Source organism: Taurulus bubalis (assembly GCF_910589615.1).
Source record: "Taurulus bubalis genome assembly, chromosome: 1".
NCBI lineage: Eukaryota > Metazoa > Chordata > Actinopteri > Perciformes > Cottidae > Taurulus > Taurulus bubalis.
Window position 1 is genome coordinate 44266481 of NC_136589.1, and position 23742 is coordinate 44290222.

Genomic DNA, 23742 nt, shown 5'->3' on the forward strand with positions numbered 1-23742 from the left:
TATTTTACATAACCAGGGAACAGATTATGTTGTTGTTTCTTAAAACCTCACAGCTGAGCTTTCCCTCTGAGGAGGACCATGAGATGAAGCTGAAAGCTCTGGGAGTAACTCAGTGAGGAGAGTCAAGAAGATCCTCAGAGCTATTTAACCAGGACCTGCAGCCTGCTGTGTTTACCCACAAAGACTCACTTCCTGGAGCCCCCCCCCCCCCCCCACACACACACACACACACCAGTTTGAGGACACCAGGCTGCTAACTTCACACCTCCAGCCGAGCAGATTGTCAAACAAACACTGGGAATCACAAAGTGAAAAACTGGTACACACACACACACACACACACACACACAAGTGGAAGTCGCATCACTGGTTTCCAGCAGGGTGTATTTGTCCCTTTAGTAAGAAAAACACCGGCCTCTGTGGAGAACTTCACTAGTTTAACGTTTCCCCTCCAGAAAGTAACCCGCTGACGTCACAGCTCACATTTCAACATCGTGTTTTGAGACGTTGTGACATCCGGGTCACAGGGTCATGTTTTACAGCTCGAGACGCGACACCACGGAGCTGCGAGAGCCGGTCCGAGAAGCTAGAATCACCGACATGAAGTCCGGCTCGAGGTGTTGAATGTGGGCCGAATGACAGAGGCTCGTTCACCCTTTAAGCACGGCGGAACCAATTTTGGCTCTAGACTTTTTTCCTTTTTTTTCTGTGTTTGAGTCGTCGTAGGAACCCCAAATTAATTCCAATACTTGTGTTTATGGTATGTATTTGTTCAGCAAAGTCTTGGGAAAAAAGTATATCTGCAAACAAATCACTTTTAAAAGATATTTTGATCATATCTATGAACATCCAGCACCATATGAGAAAGATTTCCCAGAAATGCCTCCTTGAGCGGCCACCGAGTTTTTCAAACTGTATTATGGTGCCCTATACTAATAACTCATATACTAATAAGACACCTTTTTGGAAAGATTTGGACCTAAAGAATCAGAATCTGCAACACAAAGCACAATGGAACACTGCATGTGGGTGTTCAAAGGAGTTTCAGAACGTTAAGTTTACGTAAATACTTAAACTTAACGGTTACTTTATAGATGTTTCACACCAGATGTATCTTCTCACAAGGGTTGCGGTTTTGTAGCAATTTAAACGAAGTAAAGCAATGATGTTGTTGTTTGATAATAGGCGCAGGGGGATTTTCGCACCCTGTTTTTAAAGACCAAGTGTGTGTTTGTGTTCCTCCATGTGTGTGCCTTCATCATGGCGTGTAGGAAGCCTGAACTTGTCGGTTCCACGGGTCTCGGCGCGGGTCTTACCGAGGTGCAGCGTGAGGTTGATGGTGCTCGGGTACTGCACGCCCGCCAGCATGGTCTGGCTCTGCCACCAGGTGGTGTCCTGCTGGTTGTTGTAGTCCGTCAGGTACGCGGCGCCGTGGTGGTTGCGCGCGTCCCGGGCGTCGCAGATGTGGCAGGACTTGGTGACGCCGGTGGCGCCGGTCTGTACGCAGTACTCCTCCGGCGGGGAGCCGCAGGTGTTGGTGGCCACCACCGTGACGTTGAAGGCGGCGTTCACGAACTCCGGCATGCAGCGCTGCGCGCGGTCCTGCTCGTCCGAGCACTCGTCCATGGCGGCGCGCGCGCACGCACACACCCAGCAGCAGGCCACCAGAGCCCGGATCCAAAAGCGCATTTTTCAGTCGGAAAAACAAAGTTTGGAAGAAAAAAGACAGAAAAGTTTCTGCGACACGAACTCTCCCTGAACTTTGTCCCCACCAGAGGAAGTTACGGTGAACTATCCGGTTACCGACAGAGTCCCGGCGGGTCGTCTGTGCTGCAGGCCGCGTCCCGAGCTGCTTGTCCCCGCTGTGAGAGCGAGTGTGTGTCCGTGTGTGTGTGTGAGTCCGCCGCCATGCAACTCCCAACTCCTGCAGGAAAAGACGGAGCTCCTGACTACACCCAGCCTGCTACTGCGCAGGTCTACTGCGCAGAGGACACTACCGCCTCTTCCGCAACCCGTTTGGGACTTTTTGGGAACAGCAGCTTGATGACGTCACCACCTCAGCTGTCGTGTCGAATAAGTTTCTTCACTGGAAAATATTTACAAACCAGTTTGACAAGCAATTTATACACGTATTACAAGCATACTTATATTGATTTGATTTTATATTGATTGATTTGATTTTATATTGATTGATATATATATATATATATATATATATATATATATATATATATATATATATATATATATATATATATATATATATATATATATTTCTAAATTGATGTAATGGATATTTGTGTGCTTTAACAAGTCTCAGTTGTTACCTAGCTTTTTATAGTGTTTTAAATAGTTTTTAACAGCAATGTTTAACGTCACAGGATAAAAATGATCCAAAAAAAAATCCAATTGAAATTTTTGGAAATTATCCCTTGGAGTGTCTACAGTAACTAATATATATATATATATATATATACACACACACACAAACTCACCTAAAGGATTATTAGGAACACCTGTTCAATTTCTCATTAATGCAATTATTTAATCAACCAATCACATGACAGTTGCTTCAAAGCATTTAGGGGTGTGGTCCTGGTCAAGACAATCTCCTGAACTCTAAACTGAATGTCAGAATGGGAAAGAAAGGTGATTTAAGCAATTTTGAGCATGGCATGGTTGTTGGTGCCAGACGGGCCGGTCTGAGTATTAAAACATCCAGTATGCGGCAGTCCTGTGGGCGAAAATGCCTTGTTGATGCAGCAAAGCATTTGTGAAGCCACAACACGCACAACCTTGAGGCGAATGGGCTACAACAGCAGAAGACTCACCGGGTACCACTCATCTCCACTACAAATAGGAAAAAGAGGCTACAATTTGCAAGAGCTCACCAAAATTGGACAGTTGAAGACTGGAAATGTTGCCTGGTCTGATGAGTCTCGATTTCTGTTGAGACATTCAGATGGTAGAGTCAGATGTAAACAGAATGAGAACATGGATCCGTCATGCCTTGTTACCACTGTGCAGGCTGGTGGTGGTGGTGTAATGCTGTGGGGATGTTTTCTTGGCACACTTTAGGCCCCTTAGTGCCAATTGGGCATCGTTTAAATGCCACGGCCTACCTGAGCATTGTTTCTGACCATGTCCATCCCTTTATGGCCACCATGTACCCATCCTCTGATGGCTACTTCCAGCAGGATAATGCACCACGTCACAAAGCTCCAATCATTTCTAATTGGTTTCTTGAACATGACATTGAGTTCACTGTACTAAAATGGCCCCCACAGTCACCAGATCTCAAACCAATAGAGCATCTTTGGGATGTGGTGGAACGGGAGCTTCGTGCCCTGGATGTGCATCCCACAAATCTCCATCAACTGCAAGATGCTATCCTATCAATATGGCCAACATTTCTAAAGAATGCTTTCAGCACCTTGTTGAATCAATGCCACGTAGAATTAAGGCAGTTCTGAAGGCGAAAGGGGGTCAAACACAGTATTAGTATGGTGTTCCTAATAATCCTTTAGGTGAGTGTGTGTGTATATATATATATATATATATATATATATATATATATATATATATATATATATATATATACACGCTGTAGTAAAAGTACTAATACACACTGTGAAAATACCCTGTTACAAGTAGTAGTACTGTGGTGTGTTCAGGTACTGTGGTGTGTTCAGGTGCTGTTCAGGTACTGGATGGATCTGACTTCTTAAATGAAATAATAAGTATGTTTGTGATCTGAAGAGTTTATTGAAAAAAAAACGACAACAACATCTAAAAGAAAGAAAGAAAGATTGATTCATGTAATCTTTTCTGGAGATCAGTGACGATGAACCGCTGTCAGGAGGTTAATAACTGCTGCTCCTCCTCCTCCTCTTGCTCTTCCCCCTCCTCCTGGATATTAATAACCTCCTCCTCTGTATCCTCGACCACCTCCATATCCTCCTCCCCTATACCCCCCTCCTCCTCCTCCATATCCTCCTCCCCTATACCCCCCTCCTCCTCCTCCTCCATATCCTCCTCCCCTATACCCCCCTCCTCCTCCTCCTCCATATCCTCCTCCCCTATACCCCCCTCCTCCTCCTCCTCCATATCCTCCTCCTCCCTCCCTATACCCTCCTCCTCCACTTCTATAGCCCCCGCTGTACCCCCCTCCTCCCCTTCCTCTTCCTCCTCCTCCTCCTCCTCCTCCTCCTCCATCAAAGCGTGCCATCTTTGGAGGTCGAGGACCGTCACCCATCCTGTGCAGAGAAGAAGAATCATCATAAGTCTGAAACTGTGTGAGTCTGTCTGTGAGTGTGAGTCTGTCTGTGATTGAGAGTCTGTCTGTGATTGAGAGTCTGTCTGTGAGTGTGAGTCTGTCTGTGAGTGTGAGTCAGTCCGTCCGTACCTGTGGCTGCCTGCCATCACGTTGAGTGGTGCAGCTTGAGGTCTGGATATGAGTCTGATGAGGTCCAGCAGTCTCTGGTTGCTCTGGTCCATCTGCCGTATGTACTCTGGGTCTTTGGTGACCTCCACCACCAGCGCCTCCAGACCGGCGCGCAGGGCAGCGATGCCACCTGCCACCTCGTGAGGGATCCTCAGCTTGATCCTGCCAACATTATTGTGAAAGGTCACCACTCACTTCCTGTGGACGTCAGCCCTACGTCAGCTCTCTGCGTCAGCCCTACGTTAGCTCTCTACGTCAGCCCTACGTCAACCTGCAGCTCTACATCAGCTCTCTGCGTCAGCCCTACGTCAACCTGCAGCTCTACATCAGCTCTCTGCGTCAGCCCTACGTCAACCTGCAGCTCTACATCAGCTCTCTACGTCAGCCCTACGTCAACCTGCAGCTCTACGTCAGCCCTACGTCAACCTGCAGCTCTACATCAGCTCTCTGCGTCAGCCCTACGTCAACCTGCAGCTCTACGTCAGCCCTACGTCAACCTGCAGCTCTACATCAGCTCTCTGCGTCAGCCCTACGTCAACCTGCAGCTCTACATCAGCTCTCTGCGTCAGCCCTACGTCAACCTGCAGCTCTACATCAGCTCTCTGCGTCAGCCCTACGTCAACCTGCAGCTCTACATCAGCTCTCTGCGTCAGCCCTACGTCAACCTGCAGCTCTACATCAGCTCTCTACGTCAGCCCTACGTCAACCTGCAGCTCTACGTCTTGCTATGTCAGCTCTACGTCTTGCTACGTCAGCTCTCTACATCAGCCCTACGTCGTCCTGCAGCTCTACGTCGTGCTACGTCGGCTCTACATCAGCCCTACGTCAGACTGCAGCCCTACGCCAGCGCTCTACGTCAGTTCTACGTCGTGCTACGTCAGCTCTCTACGTCAGCTCTACTTCAGCCCTACGTCGCTCTACGTCGCTCTACGTCCTCTCACCAGTCGTCCAGCTCCACCACGTCTCCGTTGGAGCTGATCTTCTTGCAGGCGAACAGCAGCAGCTGCAGAGGGCTGACCAGCGTCATCCCTTTGGCCGAGATCGCTCTGGTTCGGATCTGAGACGCAGAAACACACTCGCTCACGTTAAACTATTCCACGACTATTATTATTTGAAAAAGCACAGATGGAGGAGTCACAAAAAGTTATATACAATACTGTTACTATATTTACTTTATACAATACTGTTACTATATTTTGTGCCTTATTTTTATTTATTTTTTACCTTAAGTTTATTGTTTTTTCTGTGTGTTAGGAGGACGCAGCAAAATAAGCTATTCATTGTACAGAGTAACTGTCTGTTATCTGTGCATAAGACAATAAAATGAATCTTGAAATTCAGCATGGACCATTTTGTTCGAATTTTGTTGGGGCGCGAAACATTTTCTTCCTCCAAAGTGGGGCGTGACAGAAAAAGTTTGAGAACCACTGCGTTAATGTAAAGTTTGAGAACCACTGCATTAACGTAAAGTTTGAGAACCACTGAGTTAATGTAAAGTTTGAGAACCACTGAGTTAATTTAAAGTTTGAGAACCACTGCATTAATGTAAAGTTTGAGAAGTGAGTGAACATGAAGTTTGAGAACCACTGCATTAACGTAAAGTGCGTCTGGTGTGTTTTCACCTTCTCGCTGAAGACGAAGAAGGGTGACGGGTACGTCATGTCGTGGCTGCTGAAGGGGCAGTTGACGGAGGACTTGTGGATCAGGGCGTTGCGCCCCTCGGTAGTCAGGATCTTCCTCTTCTCCTTGTGGAAGCAGACGTTGGGGTACGAACCGAAGGTCAGCAGGGACACCACCACGTCCAGGTTGTTGTCCGGTCCCACCGTGTTGAACATCTGGGTCATGAGGCACTCTAGTGAGGACAAAGAGGACGCGGTGAGGACAGAACCGGGCCGAGCCGTCCTTCTGGAGGTGCGTTCAGGTAGGGCTGGGCGGTATGGCCAAAAATTCATATCACGGTATTTTGTAAGATTCTTTTGTAAGATGCGGTTTCACAGTATATCACGGTTTTTCAACACATTCATTCATGGACACCGAAAAGGACCGCCGGCCAACTGAACAGCTGTTATAGTGGTGAGCAGCTGTTTGTACATTGGTATATAGAGGGTGTTAGGAAGCTAAACATGGAGGGACTTAGGACCTAGGGGAATGTAGATGAAAAAACATGACTAAAGTTACAACCATGACTAAAGTTACAACCATGACTAAAGTTACAACCAGACTAAAGTTATAACATGACTAAAGTTATAACATGACTAAAGTTACAACATGACTAAAGTTATAACATGACTAAAGTTACAACATGACTAAAGTTATAACCATGACTAAAGTTATAACATGACTAAAGTTACAACCATGACTAAAGTTACAACCATGACTAAAGTTATAACATGACTAAAGTTACAACCATGACTAAAGTTATAACATGACTAAAGTTATAACATGACTAAAGTTACAACCATGACTAAAGTTACAAACATGACTAAAGATATAACATGACTAAAGTTACAACCATGACTAAAGTTATAACATGACTAAAGTTACAGCCATGACTAAAGTTACAAACATGACTAAAGTTATAACATGACTAAAGTTATAACATGACTAAAGTTACAACCATGACTAAAGTTACAAACATGACTAAAGTTAAAACATGACGAAAGTCATAAACATGACTAAAGTTACAACCATGACTAAAGTTATAACATGACTAAAGTTATAACCATGACTAAAGTTATAACCATGACTAAAGTTACAAACATGACTAAAGTTACAAACATGACTAAAGTTATAACCATGACTAAAGTTATAACATGACTAAAGTTATAACCATGACTAAAGTTACAAACATGACTAAAGTTATAACCATGACTAAAGTAATAACCATGACTAAAGTTATAACCATGACTAAAGTTACAAACATGACTAAAGTTACAAACATGACTAAAGTTATAACCATGACTAAAGTTATACCATGACTAAAGTTATAACATAACTAAAGTTATAACCATGACTAAAGTTACAAACATGACTAAAGTTACAAACATGACTAAAGTTACAAACATGACTAAAGTTATAACATGACTAAAGTTATAACATGACTAAAGTTATAACCATGACTAAAGTTACAACCATGACTAAAGTTACAGCCATGACTAAAGTTACAAACATGACTAAAGTTATAACCATGACTAAAGTTACAAACATGACTAAAGTAATAACATGACTAAAGTTATAACATGACTAAAGTTATAACCATGACTAAAGTTATAACATGACTAAAGTAATAACATGACTAAAGTTATAACATGACTAAAGTAATAACATGACTAAAGTAATAACATGACTAAAGTTATAACCATGACTAAAGTTACAAACATGACTAAAGTAATAACATGACTAAAGTTATAACCATGACTAAAGTTACAAACATGACTAAAGTTATAACCATGAATAAAGTTACAAACATGACTAAAGTTATAACATGACTAAAGTTACAAACATGACTAAAGTTATAACCATGACTAAAGTTACAAACATGACTAAAGTAATAACATGACTAAAGTTATAACATGACTAAAGTTATAACCATGACTAAAGTTACAAACATGACTAAAGTAATAACATGACTAAAGTTATAACATGACTAAAGTTACAAACATGACTAAAGTTACAACCATGACTAAAGTTACAAACATGACTAAAGTTACAACCATGACTAAAGTTACAAACATGACTAAAGTTATAACCATGAATAAAGCTACAAACATGACTAAAGTTACAAACATGACTAAAGTAATAACATGACTAAAGTTATAACATGACTAAAGTTATAACCATGACTAAAGTTACAAACATGACTAAAGTAATAACATGACTAAAGTTATAACATGACTAAAGTTACAAACATGACTAAAGTTACAACCATGACTAAAGTTACAAACATGACTAAAGTTATAACCATGACTAAAGTTACAACCATGACTAAAGTTACAAACATGACTAAAGTTACAAACATGACTAAAGTTATAACATGACTAAAGTTATAACATGACTAAAGTTATAACCATGACTAAAGTTATAACCATGACTAAAGTTACAAACATGACTAAAGTTATAACCATGACTAAAGTTATAACCATGAATAAAGTTACAAACATGACTAAAGTTATAACCATGACTAAAGTTACAAACATGACTAAAGTTATAACCATGACTAAAGTTATAACATGACTAAAGTTGAACTGGTATACCGGTTGAACTGGTATATCGCCCTAGTTTAGGTACCTTCGGGGTATCCGGAGTTGGCCAGGATCTCCTTCAGCTGGACTTTGGCTTCCCAGGTCATCCTTAGAGTGGACATGTTGAGGCGCTTGTGGTCACAGAAGCGGCTCTCTGCGTCCTCGCCGTTGACCCTGAGCGCCGCGACAACGCAGGGTTAATGTCACGTTATTTTATACTTTTCTTTTAATAAAATACAAAAACAATAGTTTATATTTAAAAAAACAATATATCATATAATTTAAATATATATATATAATCATTTCATTAAAAAAAATCCAATTATTTTAAATAAAAAAAGGCCAATATTTCATATCCTAAAAAAAATAAATACACAATGTGTCATAATTCAATATATTTCAAATTAATAATTAAAGAAACACAATATTTTGTAATTTTTCTTAATAAAAAAAGAATAGTTTATTTAAAAAACAATGTCATATCATAAAAAAAAGAATATATATATATATATATAAATAATAAAAAAAATCACAATATTTCTTTTAAATAAAAGAAAGCACAATATTTCATATAATTCTTTAAAAAAGTTAATTATTAATAATAATTGAAAAAAAACCACTATTTTGTATCAGCGATCCTGAAAACTTATTTTCTGGAGATCCACTTCAAAAAATGACATCATTCACAACAGACTTGATCCATAATCCTGAACATCAAGATAAGAGTGAGTCATGTTGGAGGTTTGAGGAATCACGAGCTGAGAGACAACATGAAACATGAACGTCTTCAGATTAGATATTATCATTATTACATATATTAGATTCATCTCCTCTCATCTAAAGCAGCATGCGGGCTCCCTCGTGTGGCTCAGTCGTGAACTGCGTATAGAAGTGTAAAGATAGAGATAGAGATAGATATATATATATATATATATATATATATATATATAAATAAATAAAGCGACAGTGACCTGACGTCGTCCCAGGCCTGGAAGACAGAGAGCAGGGCCACATGGTCAGAGAAGCGGCTGCCGGAGAAGTTCCTGTGGACGAAGCCGAGCCGCTTGCCCTCGCTGACGAAGGGCTCCGGGAAGCAGGAGGCGGCCGAGATGGTGCACATGGCATCTCCAACGCTGGAGGAGGAGGAGGAGGAGGAGGAAGAAGAAGTCAGGAGGAAGAGGAAGAGGAGGAAGAGAGGACACGTCGTTACTACATGGTGCACATGGCGTCTCCAACGCTGGAGGAGGAGGAGAAGGAGGAGGAGGAAGAGGAGGAGGAGGAAGATGAGGAGGAGAGGAGGAAGAGGAGGAAAAAGAGGAGGAGGTGGAGGATGAGAAATTGGATGAGGAAGAGAGGACACGTCGTTACTACATGGTGCACATGAAGTCTCCAACGCTGGAGGAGGAGGAAGAGGAGGAGGAGGAGGAGGAGGAGGAGAAAGAGGAGGAAGAAGAGGAGTAGGAGGAGGAGGAACTGACTGGAAGATGCAGCCCATGATCATCATTTTCCCCAGACGAGGCTCGATGGGGAGTCGAGCCAGAACGCGTCCCAGAGGAGTGAGCTCATCGTTGGTGTCCAGAGCGTCCAGCTCTGAGGACGGAGACGCGTCTTAGTATTCACGTATATATAATATACACATATACATATATAGTAGTATTTTAAGGAGTACCCCTCAGCGTGTGCTCCGCCTCGATCACTGCGTCCAGTGGCGGCGGCTCGATGGCTTTAGACAGGAAGTGACCGACGGCTCCGAGTCTCAGCAGCTTGATGCTCAGAGCCACTTCATGGAGCGGAGTCCTGAAGATCTCTGGGGTCATGTGGGTCTCCAGCCTGCAGGGGGAGAGGGGGTGAGCAGAGGTCTGGAGGAGGTCTAGAGGTCTAAAGGTCTAGAGGGGGTTTGGAGGTCTGGAGGAGGTCTCAAGGTCTAGAGGTATGGAGGAGGTCTGGAGGTCTAGAGGTGGTCTGGAGGAGGACTGGAGAAGGACTGGAGGAGGTCTTACCTCTCAAAGCGGGCCTGGCTGCAGAGGTGGAAGCAGAACCCGGCTCTGACTCGACCGGCTCGGCCTCTCCTCTGCTCCAAGTTGGTCTTGGAGGCCCAGACGGTGGCGAAGTTGGTCATGTTGTTGTGAGACGTGAAGAGCTTCACCTTCTGCCTGAGGACACGGGAGAGGGTTTAAACCAGGACCATGAGGACCAGTCCTCTTTAAACCCAAAGAGGACCTGTTTAAACTGGGACATGTAGACTAACTCGGGACCCGTACTTGCAGGAGTCGATGACGTAGACCACGTCGTTGATGGTGATGCTGGTCTCTGCGATGTTGGTGGACAGAATCACCTGCAGATTAAAATCAGTTTAAAGCACTGTGTAAACAGAACAAACAAACTCTTGTTGGTTTGAATAATAATTCATGAATAACGGTCCAGACCTTCCTGATGTGGTCTGGAACCGGTTCAAAGACCCTCCTCTGCTCCTCACGGGGGATCTGGGAGTGGAGCGGCATGATCCGGTACCGGCTACTTCCTGGAAACCAGAACGAGAGATTTTACCTCTACTGTACTACAGCTCAGAGGTACATGTTGTACTTATACACTACTGCACCTCAGAGGTACATGATGTACTTTATTATACTGTACTACACCTCAGAGGTACATGTTGTACTTAAAGTGTGTGTCTCAGGTGTGTGACTTACCAAAGTGTGTATCTCAGGTGTAAGTGTGTGTGTGTCTCAGGTGTGTACGTGCCAAAGTGTGTGTCTCAGGTGTGTACATACCAAAGTGCGGGTTGGTCTCCAGGTGTCTCTGCATGGAGCAGATGAGGTTCCACCCCGGCAGGAAGACGAGCACGGCCCCGCTCACCTGCAGCGTCTCCAGGTACTTCAGCAGCGCCTCCACCAGCTCGAAGGACGTCTCCTTCTCGCTGATCTGAGCCATCGAGCGCTTGGTCTCCAGCGTGTAGTCCGGCCCGCAGATAGCGTTGCAGTTGGTCTGCACAGAGAGAGACATCTCACTCTCTGGAGAGGACAACGTCTCACTCTCTAGAGAGGACAACGTCTCACTCTCTAGAGAGGACTCATTCTCCTGTCTTCACAGGGACAATGAGGACACACAGAGGACACAGCATTTAAGGCAAAGGTAGCTCACGTCCTCCTCTCCTCCCTCCTCGTCTTTGTCTTTCTTTTTGCGGTCCAGCGGCGGAGGGACGAAGTTGGTCATCTGGATGCAATCTTCCAGGAAATACTCTGTTTAGCACAAAGAAGTAGTTAGAAGTAGTGGTCATGAAGGTCATTGAGGTCATGGAGGTCATTCTGATCATGAAAGTCAGATGAAGGTCATTCTGATCATCGAGGTCATGAAGGTACCTTGAACAGAGAAGGTGCGTCCGAACACCTCTATGACGGGCGCGTTGAAGAAGTACTCCCTGAACATGGAGGTGTCGATGGTGGCCGACATGAGGAGGATGCGGACCTCAGGGTAGGCCTGGATCACGTCCCTGAGGACCACCATCAGGAAGTCCGTCTGCATAGACACACACAAGGTCACACAAGGTCAGACCGGAGGCTTCAGACCTGAACCGGTTCTCCGACCCTCCAGAACACTGGACTCACGTTGATGTCTCGCTCGTGGATCTCGTCAACGATCACGTGACTGATGCCTCTGATTCCTGCTTCCAGCTTCCGCAGCAGAACTCCTGAAACAACAGGATGTCACCGGGAGGAGCAGGAAACAGCCTGTTCCTCATAGAGGAGGAGGAGGAGGTGGAGGATGAGGTGCAGGAGGAGGAGGTCCACGTACCGACGGTGCAGAAGAGGACGCTGGCGTGCGGGCGAGGGAGGACGGACTCGAAGCGGACACTGTAGCCGCAGCTCTTCCCGACTTCCTCTCCTCTCTCGTAGGCGACCCGCTCAGCCACCGACACGGCGCTGATCCGCCTGGGCTGCAGGGGGAGGGGACATGAAGGCCAAGTTCATGAAGGTCAGAGAGGTGATGAAGGTCATGAAGGTGAGAGTGGTCATGATGGGCAAGATCATAAAGGTCAAGGTCAGAGAGGTCATGGAGGTCAGTAGTCATGAAGGTCAGAGAGGTCATGGAGGTGATGAAGGTCAGAGAGGTGATGAAGGTGAGAGTGGCCATGAAGGGCAAGGTCATAAAGGTCAGAGAGGTCATGAAGGTCATGGAGGTGATGAAGGTCAGAGAGGTGATGAAGGTCATGGAGGTCATGAAGGTCATGGAGGTGATGAAGGTCAGAGAGGTGATGAAGGTGAGAGTGGTCATGAAGGTCATGGAGGTGATGGAGGTCATGGAGGTGATGAAGGTCATGGAGGTGATGAAGGTCATGGAGGTCATGGAGGTGATGAAGGTCATGGAGGTGATGAAGGTCATGGAGGTGATGAAGGTCAGTGTTCATGACGGTCATGGAGGTGTTGAAGGTCAGTGGTCATGAAGGTCATGGAGGTGATGAAGGTCAGTGGTCATGGAGGTGAGCAGTTCCAAGAGGAGTTGAGCTCCTGCAGGTGTCCCTGACGGGTCTCTCTGATTGGCCGTTACCTGCGTGACCACGATGTTGCAGTCCGAGGCTCGTCCAGTCTGGATGAAGCTGTCCAGGATGTACTGAGGAACCTGTGTGGTTTTACCGCAGCCCGTCGCTCCTCTGATGATCACCACCGCGTTGCTCTCCACCGCCGCCAGCACCTCCTCCTTGAACTGTCTCACGGGAAGCTGCTCCCGCTCAGACAGGATCTGGACCAAGAGGAGAAGTATTCTTACAATGGAAGAGGAGGAGGAGGAAGAAGAAGCGAGAGAGAGAGAGAAAATGAGGACGAGAAGAAGCCCGGCTGACCTTGTGCAGATGCTCGTCGTGCTCCAGCTGGTGCATCAGCTCCTTCTGCAGGTCGCTGCTGATCTGCTCCGGAGTGCACTGAGAACAAACAACATGATGACAGAGCAGCCGATAGCAAACATGATGACATCACCACAGAGCAGACGATATTAAACATGATGACATTCGTCTGGTGGCCGGGCTTTCGCCCATGGGGCTCGGTCGGGATCAGCCCGAAGAAATACCATGGAGCAACCACCCTGTGGACTCACCACCCGCAGGGACCAGCATCGGGGTCGGGTGCTATGTAGACTGGGCAGGGGGGGCGGGCCGATCTCTGGCAGCATAGACGAGTTCTAGGGACGAGGAACGGCACCTCGCTAGCGGGGAAAGAGCCAGAAATGGTGCAGGAGGTGGAGCGGGGCTCATCTCCACGCACAGCATGGGCTCTGGAACCAAGCTCCTGGAGAAGGGTTGGACTTTGTCCTTTTCTGGAGTTGCCCAGGGTGAGAGGCGCCGGGCGGGAGTGGGGATCGAGCCCCCGGCTGAGCGCCGCTGTGTTGGAGTTTTCTCCGGAGAACGTGAGGGTCGCCTAACTGCGCGTACGGGGTGTGGGGAGTAAGGCTCTGACTGTTGTTTGTGCTTATGCACCGAACAGCATTTCAGAGTATTCAGCCTTCTTAGAGTCGGTGGGAGGGGTCCTGGAAACGGCGCCGCCTGCCGACTCCATACTTCTCCTGGAGACTTCAATGCTCACGTGGGCAATGATAGAGAAACCTGCAGGGGGTGATTGGGAGGAACGGCTTGCCCGATCTGAAGTGGTGGTGTTTTGTTGTTGGACTTCTGTGCTCGCCACGGTTTGTCATAAGGAACACCATGTTCGAACATAAGGTGGCTCATAAGTGTAACCTGGTACCAGAACACCTGAGGCCGGAGATCAATGATCGACTTTGTAATCGTATCATCTGATCTGCGGCCGTATGTCTTGAACACTCGGGTGAAGAGAGGAGCAGAGCTGATCACCACCTGGTGGTGAGTTGGATCAGATGGGGGAGCCGGCTAGAAAGACCTGGCAAGCCCAAACGTGTAGTGAGGGTGAACTGGGAACGTCTGGAGGAGGATCCTGTCCGGGAGGTCTTCAACTCCCACCTCCAGAAGAACTTCTCACACATCCCGAGGGAGGTTGGGGACATGGAATCCAAGTGGACCGTGTTCAAAGCCTCTATTGTGGACGCAGCCGCTAGGAGCTGTGGTCGGAAGGTCATTGTTGTCGTGGCGGCAACCCGAGAACCCGGTGGAGGACACCGGGGGTGAGGGAAGCCGTCAAGCTGAAGAAGGAGGCCTTTTGGGCCTGGTTGGCTCAGGGGTCTCCTGAAGCATCTGAGGGGTACCGGCAGGCCAGAAGGGTTAGGGCTAAACCTCGTGCATGGAGGAGTTCGGGGAGGCCATGGAGAAGGACTTTCGGTTGGCCTCAAGGAGGTTCTGGCAAACCATTAGACGGCTCAGGAAGGGAAAGCAGGGCCTACCCCAAGCTGTTCTCAGCGATGGGGGGAACTGCTGACCCAGACGGGGGACAGGGTAAGGAGCTTGGACATCAGGAGGGAATTTGGAGTTGAGCCGCTGCTCCTACGTGTTGAAAGGAGTCAGCTGAGGTGGTTCGGGCATCTAATCAGGATGCCTCCTGGACGCCTCCCATTAGAGGCAGATAAAAATGGATGGACACAGAGCAGGCCGCAGGTTTTCAAGTCAGGCGCCGCAGTAGCTCTCCATCGACTACGTGGCCCAGTGCATCATGGGAAATGCCTGCTGTCCCACATCAGAGAGCTGAAGTCATTTTTCTGTGACTTCCTGTGTGTACTTTGAAGGCAGCTGAAAACTGTCCGACTTGACTGCAGTTTTTTGTCAACGCCCGCTGATGATGATGATGATGTTGCTGCTGCCGCCTGCTCTCGTCTACTTTCAAGGCGAAAAGCAGCTATTTCGAAAGAGCCTAATGTCAAACATGCTGACATCATCACAGAGTAGCCAGGGGACTACTACCGGGTTCTTATTGACCCAGAGCAGCGCCTGACAGGCAGAGGACCCTCCACTCGTCCCAAATCCACACTACATACTGGTACTAATACTCATATTATAACGTTTTGTGAAATATGAAAAAATATCAACATATAAAGAGCTTTATTGGTCATCCTAAAACACCAGCTGGTCTGAGCATCAGCTGTTTATCTGATCCTGTAAGGATTCTTGCGACTGAATATCTGTCCATAAATATAATTGAAGCAATACCAGATGAAAAGGCCTCTCCGGTACTTGAAGGTAAAGAGCAAAGACTCACGAAGGCCAGCGGTCCCTCGTCAATGTTGCTGCTGGTCCAGGGGTTCCAGTTGACCTGCGGCGGCGACCAGGGCACGACCCCGGCGCCGCTCTGACGCTGGGACGGCTCGAAGGTCGCCAGCTTCCCCTGGACCAGGGACACGGAGTGGGACGGGTCTGTAGGCTGGACGGGACACAAGGACTGGGTTAGACTCCACATCTGATCTTAAAATGAGTAAAGAATCACATTTTATGAAGAATTGTGAAGACCTGCTTCCACAAGAAATGCCCTAACTTTCTTTCTGGACCTCAAATGCGCCTCAACCCACAGCATCCGTTTAGAGCAGTAATTAGAAAGATTTCTCGGGGTAATTTTCGACACATCTTGCTCATACTTGTGGATTATGTTATATGAGCTCGTAGAAACACAAAAAAATGTCGCTAGGTTAAAATCTCTCCTCAAATAAACCGTTTACTTTCATCACATTGTGTTAAAAACATTAAATTCTGAACTAAGAGAAACTATGACGTCATGATTGATTCATCTGAGACCAACAGTCATGTGAGAGGAAGAAGAGAGGAAGAGGAGAGAGGAAGAAGAGAGAGAGAGAAGAGAGGAAAAGAGGAAATACAAACAGGAAGTAAAGGCTCATTTTAACTCCTCATCACTGAGTTATTCTGCTCTAAAGACGTGTTCTAGTTCTGCTTCTAGTCCTGACTTTTATTTTGAAAACCAGGGAGAACACGTGACAGGAGACGGACTGCCCGGTGCTCAGAGGGTCGAAGACGTGCTCTCAGCATTATCTTTGCCCTTCCGTGGATCGACCCACTGATCGGTTCCCGGGTGACTCACGGCTGGGGCAACGTGGACTCCCAGCTCCTGGACCACGGCGGCCAGCTGCTGCTGCAGGTCTGCAGGCACGTCGACCTGGAACGCCTCCAGCTGGACACAAAGCACAGGACGACACAGAGTGAAGCACCGGGCACGCCGCGGGAAACGGTTCACAGGCTGAGCGCCGCCGCCGGCTTACGGTTTCTCCATCCTTCTTCTTGGTGAGCCCGGAAAAGGCCTCCAGCACCCCCAGGTGGTACAGCTGCCGCACCAGGGACAGCGAGCACGACTGGGCCGCCAGCTTCTTGTTGGAGCCGTGCTCCCGAGCCGTGATCCCTGCAGAGCACACGGGGATGTGAACCTTTGACCTTCTGGCGGAAACGTCTCAGGAGAAGAAAAACGTCAAAGTGACTTGAGAACATTGGAGGTTCCTCAGGGAGAGCGACTGGGCCCACGAGGATTTACATCCTGAAGTACTGTGTTGAAATGTATCAGTGAGAACGGAGAACCGTTACTTAAAAGCAGTCATTCCACAGTGTACAAATACACGGTTCAGATGTAGTACTAACAAGTACAACATGTACCTCTGAAGTAGGGCTGCAACAACGAATCGATAAAAATTGATTATCAAAAGAGTTGGCAGCGAATTTCATTATCGATTTATTGTGTCGTGCGATTATGACGGCAGTCAATAAGTCGCCGAGAAGAAGAAAAAGAGCCGAGCAGAGCAACTGGCCTGCCAGCGTTTCTGAAATTGGAGTGAGACACGGAGAAACGCTGAGGTTGTGACCTTCGCAAAAATAAAACATCTTTGATGTGACGTGTCAAGTCTTAGCCAATCAGCGTTAAGATGTCTACAGCGTCTTCATTTCCCTCAAACTTGTTTTTAATGGAAGCTAGTCAGCTTGCTATTGTAATGAAGTGGAGCTTCTAATGAGGACCAAAACACGTCCGGTATGAACGGAATCACTTTACTGGTGAACTGCAGTCTTACAACTGTTAAAGCGATTGAGAACGCGCTCTTGCACCGAACATGTATATATTTTCCACACATAACATCAACATTAGTTAACGTCAACAAGCACGTATCATTCTACTTTCTGCCTTCAAAGTAAAAGCACTTCCTGTTTCCATGCTCTTCACGATGAAAGTAAATCGTGCAATCAAACAAGTTACAACAGCTATCACGTTAGCTAACGTGTTTCGGTTGTTTATTGTCGTTAAAGTTACGTTATGTTCCGTTACAGTTCAGTCTTGCTTGTAAAAAAATTGTAACGTGATGAAACATGCCGTAACCCCCGGTCTGGTTCACTTCACCAGTCACTCGTTAACGTTAAACCGGCACACCGGCGGATCTGGCTGCAGGTTTTTTTTAATCTTTTTACTCAAAGTAGAATGATTCAAATCACGTAGTTGGGCTTAGCCAACAACGTGATGTCGTGGTCATAAGAGGCAGCTTGATGCAGAGCTGAGATGAAGTGGAGCTGGGCCTGAAAGTGGAGGTCAAAACAGACGTAAGAGGAGCAGTACAGCTTCCCACTGTCCCAGTATTTCATACATATTGATAAAGCAGGGTATGTAAATGCAGCCTATGCTCCAAGGAGATCAATTACAGTAAAAATCGCTCACATTTGGCAGATGTAAAGCATACATGTGTATGTTTTAGTGTTAGTCCATTTTTCTTTTTCTTTTTTAATTAACAGCTCAGGGATGTTCAAGGAGCAACCTGTTTGTGCTTTCTGAACATGCTTTGCACTGTCACTTTTAGTTTTTTTATCCGATTCATCTAAAAATTTATCGACCGATTATTAAAATAATCGTTAGTTGCAGCCCTACTCTGAAGTGTAGTACAGTAACAAGTACAACATGTACCTCTGAGGTGTAGTACAGTAGACGTAGAAAGAAGCATGGAGTACAAGTACCTCCATTGTGTACTCAATATTGAGTGAATGTAAATACTTGAGTATAAGTACCTCCAGCGTGTACTTGAGTGAGTACTTACTTCTGCCCAGCGGTCTCACGAACAGCTGCATCTCAGCGATGAAGCTCCTGCAGACACAAACACAGCTTCACTTCCTGTGAGCTCTACCCCTCCAGAATAAAAGGTGAAAGACCCGTGAAGCGGTGCACTCACCTGCCGCCCTCAGGAGGAAGCCTGTATGTTTTTCTGCCGGACTTTTATTAAATAAACACCGATGGGTCGAGTCCCCGGCGCCCTGCGTGACACAGCAACACCAGACATCACAACCAGCCTCCAGAACCCACGGGCCCGCTTTAGTGCGCCTAAAGGCCGGCCCGTGTCTGTCTCCTGAGGTTCTGATCTCTGGCCCGTGTCTGTCTCCTGAGGTTCTGATCTCTGGCCCGTGTCTGTCTCCTGAGGTTCTGATCTGTCTCAGTTTGTCCAGATAACTGGTTCTGTTCTTCAACCTCAGATGTGGGTTAGACTAGTTTAGACTGGTTTAGACTTAGCATCTTCCTGATGTCAACCATGTTTCATACAGCTTTTCCTTTTATCTATTATCTGTCGTTGTCCGTTTGTTGTTGTGCGTCTGTCGTTGTCCGTCTGTTGTTGTGCGTCTGTCGTTGTTCACCTGGAACCAGTGCCTCCTACTGGAGGAGCTGGTTCCAGGTGAACCCTCAACACCTGGAACCAGCGCCTCCTGCTGGTTACAGGTTCTACAGGTGAGCAGCAGTGAGACCTCTCTGGTGTACCGACACACTCCGGAGGTCTCTGGGTCTCATCCGTCCAGCAGAAGAACATACAGGACGTCCTGGGGTCTTTACATATCACTATCACTAATATATCAGTATTAATAATAACTCTGTGTGCTTCCTGGTTTCTGATCCAGACCTGTTGTGGTCCGGTCCCACATGGCTGTATTTATACTCAGCGCTGGTCTTCTCCTTCTGGAAGAACTGGTTCAGACGGGCCTTGGCGTTCTCCAGAGTCCAGTTACCATGGAGACTAGCATTCAGGTCCACCTCTTCCGACTCCAGAGTCTGCAGGGAGGAAACATAGTTTCATCTACGAACTACAGAACATCTGTTGTTCAGAGAATCTTTGTTTCTGAACAGAGTTTAGTTAGAACACTAAACTACAGAGCATCTGTTGTTCAGAGAATCTTTGTTTCTGAACAGAGTTTAGTTATAACACTAAACTACAGAGCATCGGTTGTTCAGAGGATCTTTGTCATACCGCCTGTGCTTCCTGTTCGTCTCTCTTAGCGTAGTACTCCTTCAGGTTGGCTCCTCGGTCCCAGTCTGCTGCTGCTGCTCCTCCTCCTGCTCCTCCTCCCCATCCAGAGTTTCCTCCTCCTGAGTAGCCAAGTCCAGTCACTCCTGGTACCGGTCCGCAGCTACCGCCCTGTTCTAATAACAACAACAACACAACATGTTTCCCTCCAATACTTATATAAAACATGTGATCAGGACATCATGATGTTTCTCTAGTCTCTGATCATGTGACCAGCAGGAGACTTAGTAATGTTAGCAGCACCGCTAACGGAGAACCAACAGGAGGAGAGCTAGTAACGTTAGCTGAACATATTTTCTTACACAAAAAAGGTTGTTGACCTCTGACCTAAAGCTCAACAGAGAGATTCATACCCTTTTCTGTTTTCAGCACCAGGTGAGGTGGCGGAGGGCCGCTGGGGGGGAGGCTCCCAGGGGCCCCGCCTCCTCCTGCTGCTCCTGCTGCTCCATCAGGTTGGTGTCCACCTGGAGCGCTCACCTGTTGGAACAAGACTTTGATCAGTGGTGGGCCGTCAGGGCCTGCTAAAGCCTAGTTCATGGTTCGCCGTCGACGTGACGCCGTCGTTGAGCATTCGAAGTTCTGCGTCGAGGGAACGTGTTGCCTGCAATTACCGCCATGCTGCCAGGGGGGTGTGTCTGTGTGGTTTCAGGGGTTATAGCCGAATTCCGGTCACAGTAAACAATGGCGACCAAGTTGGAGCGGCTGCATTAAAGTTGGAGCTCATCAATATTGAAGAGCAAATGCTTATATTGCAAATGTTGAATTGCAGGCGACAGAGAAGACGTTTGCGGAGGTGGTCTGTACGACCACTAAACCGGTCGAGGCTGGGAAAAAGCAACTGCCGGAAATTACGTTCTGAGCGGACCAATCACAGCGCTTACGGCCCGCGTCAACGCGACGCGTAATTAGGATTTTTTGGAGGTGCGCGTCAGGCTACGGCTTAGGTACGCCGTCGACCTGACGGAGAACCATAAACTAGGCTTTAGCCTTCACTGCTGGCCTAAACAGAATCACAAAGTTATAGCTATTTTATAATTTAATAATTTTTCACAAATACACTACATGTATTATAAAGATGCTACCCTATCAACTTATTTTCTCATTGCACAGCACCTGTCTTCCTCTGTTGCTCTGCCTTCAGCCTGCAGCACTGCTTTCAGTGCAGCTGGTTTGAAGGAGAGTTTCATCCAATCAGATTTCACCTCTGGTGTCTCTATGGGGGCAAAGCAGTTTAAGCCTTTGCAGATTAAAGTACACAGATAGTGGACATTGTGGTTGATTGTCATGGACTTCAACAAATCAGATCTTTAGTTTGACAAGCTGGGTGGATTCTTTGACGAGCAGCGCCTGTGAAATGGCGTGGACGTTTATGATTGGTCAGTGGCCCAGCGTGACCATTAACATGCGCTGTGATTGGTCAGTGGGGCAGCGTGACTTCTGTCAATGAAAGAAAGAGAAGAAGCTATAACATAGAAGCTAAAATCTCAGGCTGAAGCCTGAGAAACGGACTTGCTGGTGGATTTACTGATGACGCCTTTCACACAGAGGGTTACGGAGGGTTATGTGCACCTGGTGAGTGAACTGCTGGTTTTGTTACTGTTTTTACATCAGCCGTCGTATTTAATCATAAACAAGCCACATCGCTGTTGTTGCTGCTGGTCGAGCCGGAGCTGGTCCCGCCTCTCCCCTCTCCAAGGTGCAGCAGCTGCTGGAGATGTCTTGTGTGTGCAGAGTTTTAGTGCCGAGGTTTTGTTGGATTGTTTTGTTATGACTAAATGTGACTGGTTGTTGCTTTGGACTTAATGACGCAGCAGGCGAGGTTGGAGGCTAAAAGGGTCCTGTTAACCTTATGCTTATGAGATATATATATGCATCACATAACATAATGGGCAGCGGGCTGACCCCCACCTCCAGGACCCTTACCTCCAGGACCCCCACCTCCAGGACCCTTACTTCCAGGACCCCTACATCCAGGACCCCCACCTCCAGGACCCTTACTTCCAGGACCCTTACTTCCAGGACCCCTACATCCAGGACCCCTACATCCAGGACCCCCACATCCAGGACCCCCACATCCAGGACCCCCACATCCAGGAACCTTACCTCCAGGGCCCCGGCAGCCGGGACCTCGGCCGCGCTCATCTCCCCGGTCCGGACCAGGTAGTTGACAAAGTCGCGGGCGGCGTTGGTCTGCGCGTCCTTCTTGCTGTTGGAGTTGCCCATGCCGGTGTAGCTGTAGCCGTCCACACGGGCCTGCGGAGGGGTCGGGTTAGAACTGGGCCCGGATCAGGATCACAGGACGGGTCCGGGGACCGGGACTCACCTCGCACATGAACTTCTGCCGGTTCTTGTTGCCGGCGGCTCGGATGTCGTAGCTGGGAGTCAGCTTCTTCTTGCCGCACCAGGCGTACAGGAAGTTCTTGATGTCACCCATGTTCACCTGGCAGGGGGCGTGGCCGGGTGGCGGGGCTTGTACCTGTGCACCTTTAATCTGAAACAGAAGAAGAAAAAACATATTAACCCCTCACAGACACATTCACTGGTTACAGCAGCTCGAAAGTCAGAGAAGATGGAGTGATGAATACATGAATGTGTGCATTTATTCACTAAACATGGCCGCCGCCTTCTGGCTGGATGATTATGACGAGCAGCTTTGGGACGTGAACCAATACTAACGAGTCCTTTATGTTTCAATGAATAAATAAATACAATCTCCCGCCGGACTGTGACGTCAGAGCCAGCTGGTCAAAGGTCGCGTGTAGTGTTCAATGTTGTCTGCCTTCTCTTCAGCCTTCACAGCCTTCAGCCTGCTGTGTGGCACGGGCCGCTGCTGGTTAAGGGTCTTCTCATCCAATCACATTTCACCTCTGTTTCTCTATGCAATCGAGAGCTGGTTAAACAATAGGCTCGTTCGTTAGATCTGCGCCTGGCCAGGAATCAAGATGAGAGCAGGCGACCGCAGCAGGAGGCGTTGCCAAAAAACTGCGATCAAGTCGGACAGTTTTCAGCTGCCTTCAAAGTATACACAGGAAGTTACAGAAAAAATTACTTCCTGTTAGTTCCGATCTTTAGTCTACTTGTAGTTTACAGATCCCGTTTGGATTCATTCATGTGTTTGTAAATATATATTTATGTAGAAATGTGTGTGTAGCTGCATCCTTTGTTCTTTTTATGTCTGCATGTGAAATACATTACTACTGGTTTTGATGTGTGTTATAAATCATCTTTATTATTATCAACCACACAAGATATGTTTTCAGATTAAACGTGAGACTAATAGTCAACAATCCAGCGTTAAGTATTACAACTACACATAAAATAAGGATTTTCTACAACATGTGGTGTTTGCTGTCAGATCTAAGAGCCAATCAGCTCTCTGATGTGGCGACAGCCAGGCGTTTCCCATCATGCACTGGGCCACGCAGTCGGGGGAGCGCTACTGTGGCGCCTGACTCTGAAATCTATGGCCGCCATGCTCTCATGAATCCAATTATTTTTGGGTGTGTGGCTTTTCTGTAATTGTAATAGTAGGTGGCAGTAATGCACCTTTTGTTGGATAGATTCTTTAAAAAGAAGAAGAAGAAGAAGAAGAAGAAGAAGAAGAAGAAGAAGAAGAAGAAGAAGAAGACGAAGAAGCTAGGAGCTATCTTGACTCTCAATGATGTTTGACAAGCATGTGTGGTGAGGGGACCGCATGAGACACGCAGCAGCACATTACAACGAGGAGGACGTCCAAAACCACCGTCCGCCACTGGTCAATGCACATACTGACTTTAACACTGAAAGTGTCCAGTGACATTATGATGTCTGCTGATTCGGGAAAGTGCACTGTTCTAGTTCTCT

The 23742-nt window shown here is 46.9% G+C and overlaps 2 protein-coding genes across 3 annotated transcripts in view; both read right to left on the reverse strand.

Annotated features, from left to right (window-relative positions):
- The window catches only part of lamc1 (laminin, gamma 1), a gene marked incomplete at its 5' end in the record, with an annotated part of 33151 nt that extends 31462 nt beyond the window's left edge, over positions 1-1689 (reverse strand). Inside the window, one exon of the mRNA XM_079214617.1 lies at positions 1317-1689. Within this exon, the coding sequence (XP_079070743.1) occupies positions 1317-1689 (373 nt within the window). The remainder of the gene's footprint in view (positions 1-1316) is intronic.
- Positions 1690-3916: 2227 nt separating this feature from the next.
- Positions 3917-22333, reverse strand: dhx9 (DEAH (Asp-Glu-Ala-His) box helicase 9; the record flags this gene model as incomplete). 2 transcript variants are annotated; one of them, XM_079214631.1, is made up of 27 exons in its annotated part: positions 3917-4256; positions 4406-4606; positions 5386-5501; positions 6067-6296; positions 8732-8859; positions 9657-9818; positions 10164-10275; positions 10355-10515; positions 10686-10838; positions 10947-11020; positions 11112-11206; positions 11457-11670; positions 11827-11924; positions 12045-12201; positions 12291-12373; positions 12478-12619; positions 13231-13422; positions 13523-13600; positions 15837-15998; positions 16668-16757; positions 16846-16982; positions 18649-18695; positions 19498-19646; positions 19843-20015; positions 20253-20376; positions 22015-22152; positions 22223-22333. In XM_079214631.1, 27 exons carry the CDS (start codon positions 22331-22333, stop codon positions 3917-3919), a joined length of 3867 nt encoding a protein of 1288 aa, XP_079070757.1. The 2 variants fall into 2 exon arrangements, with proteins under 2 accessions (XP_079070757.1, XP_079070756.1); XM_079214630.1 differs by having other exon boundaries at positions 22012-22152.
- Between the last annotated feature and the right edge of the window lie 1409 nt (positions 22334-23742).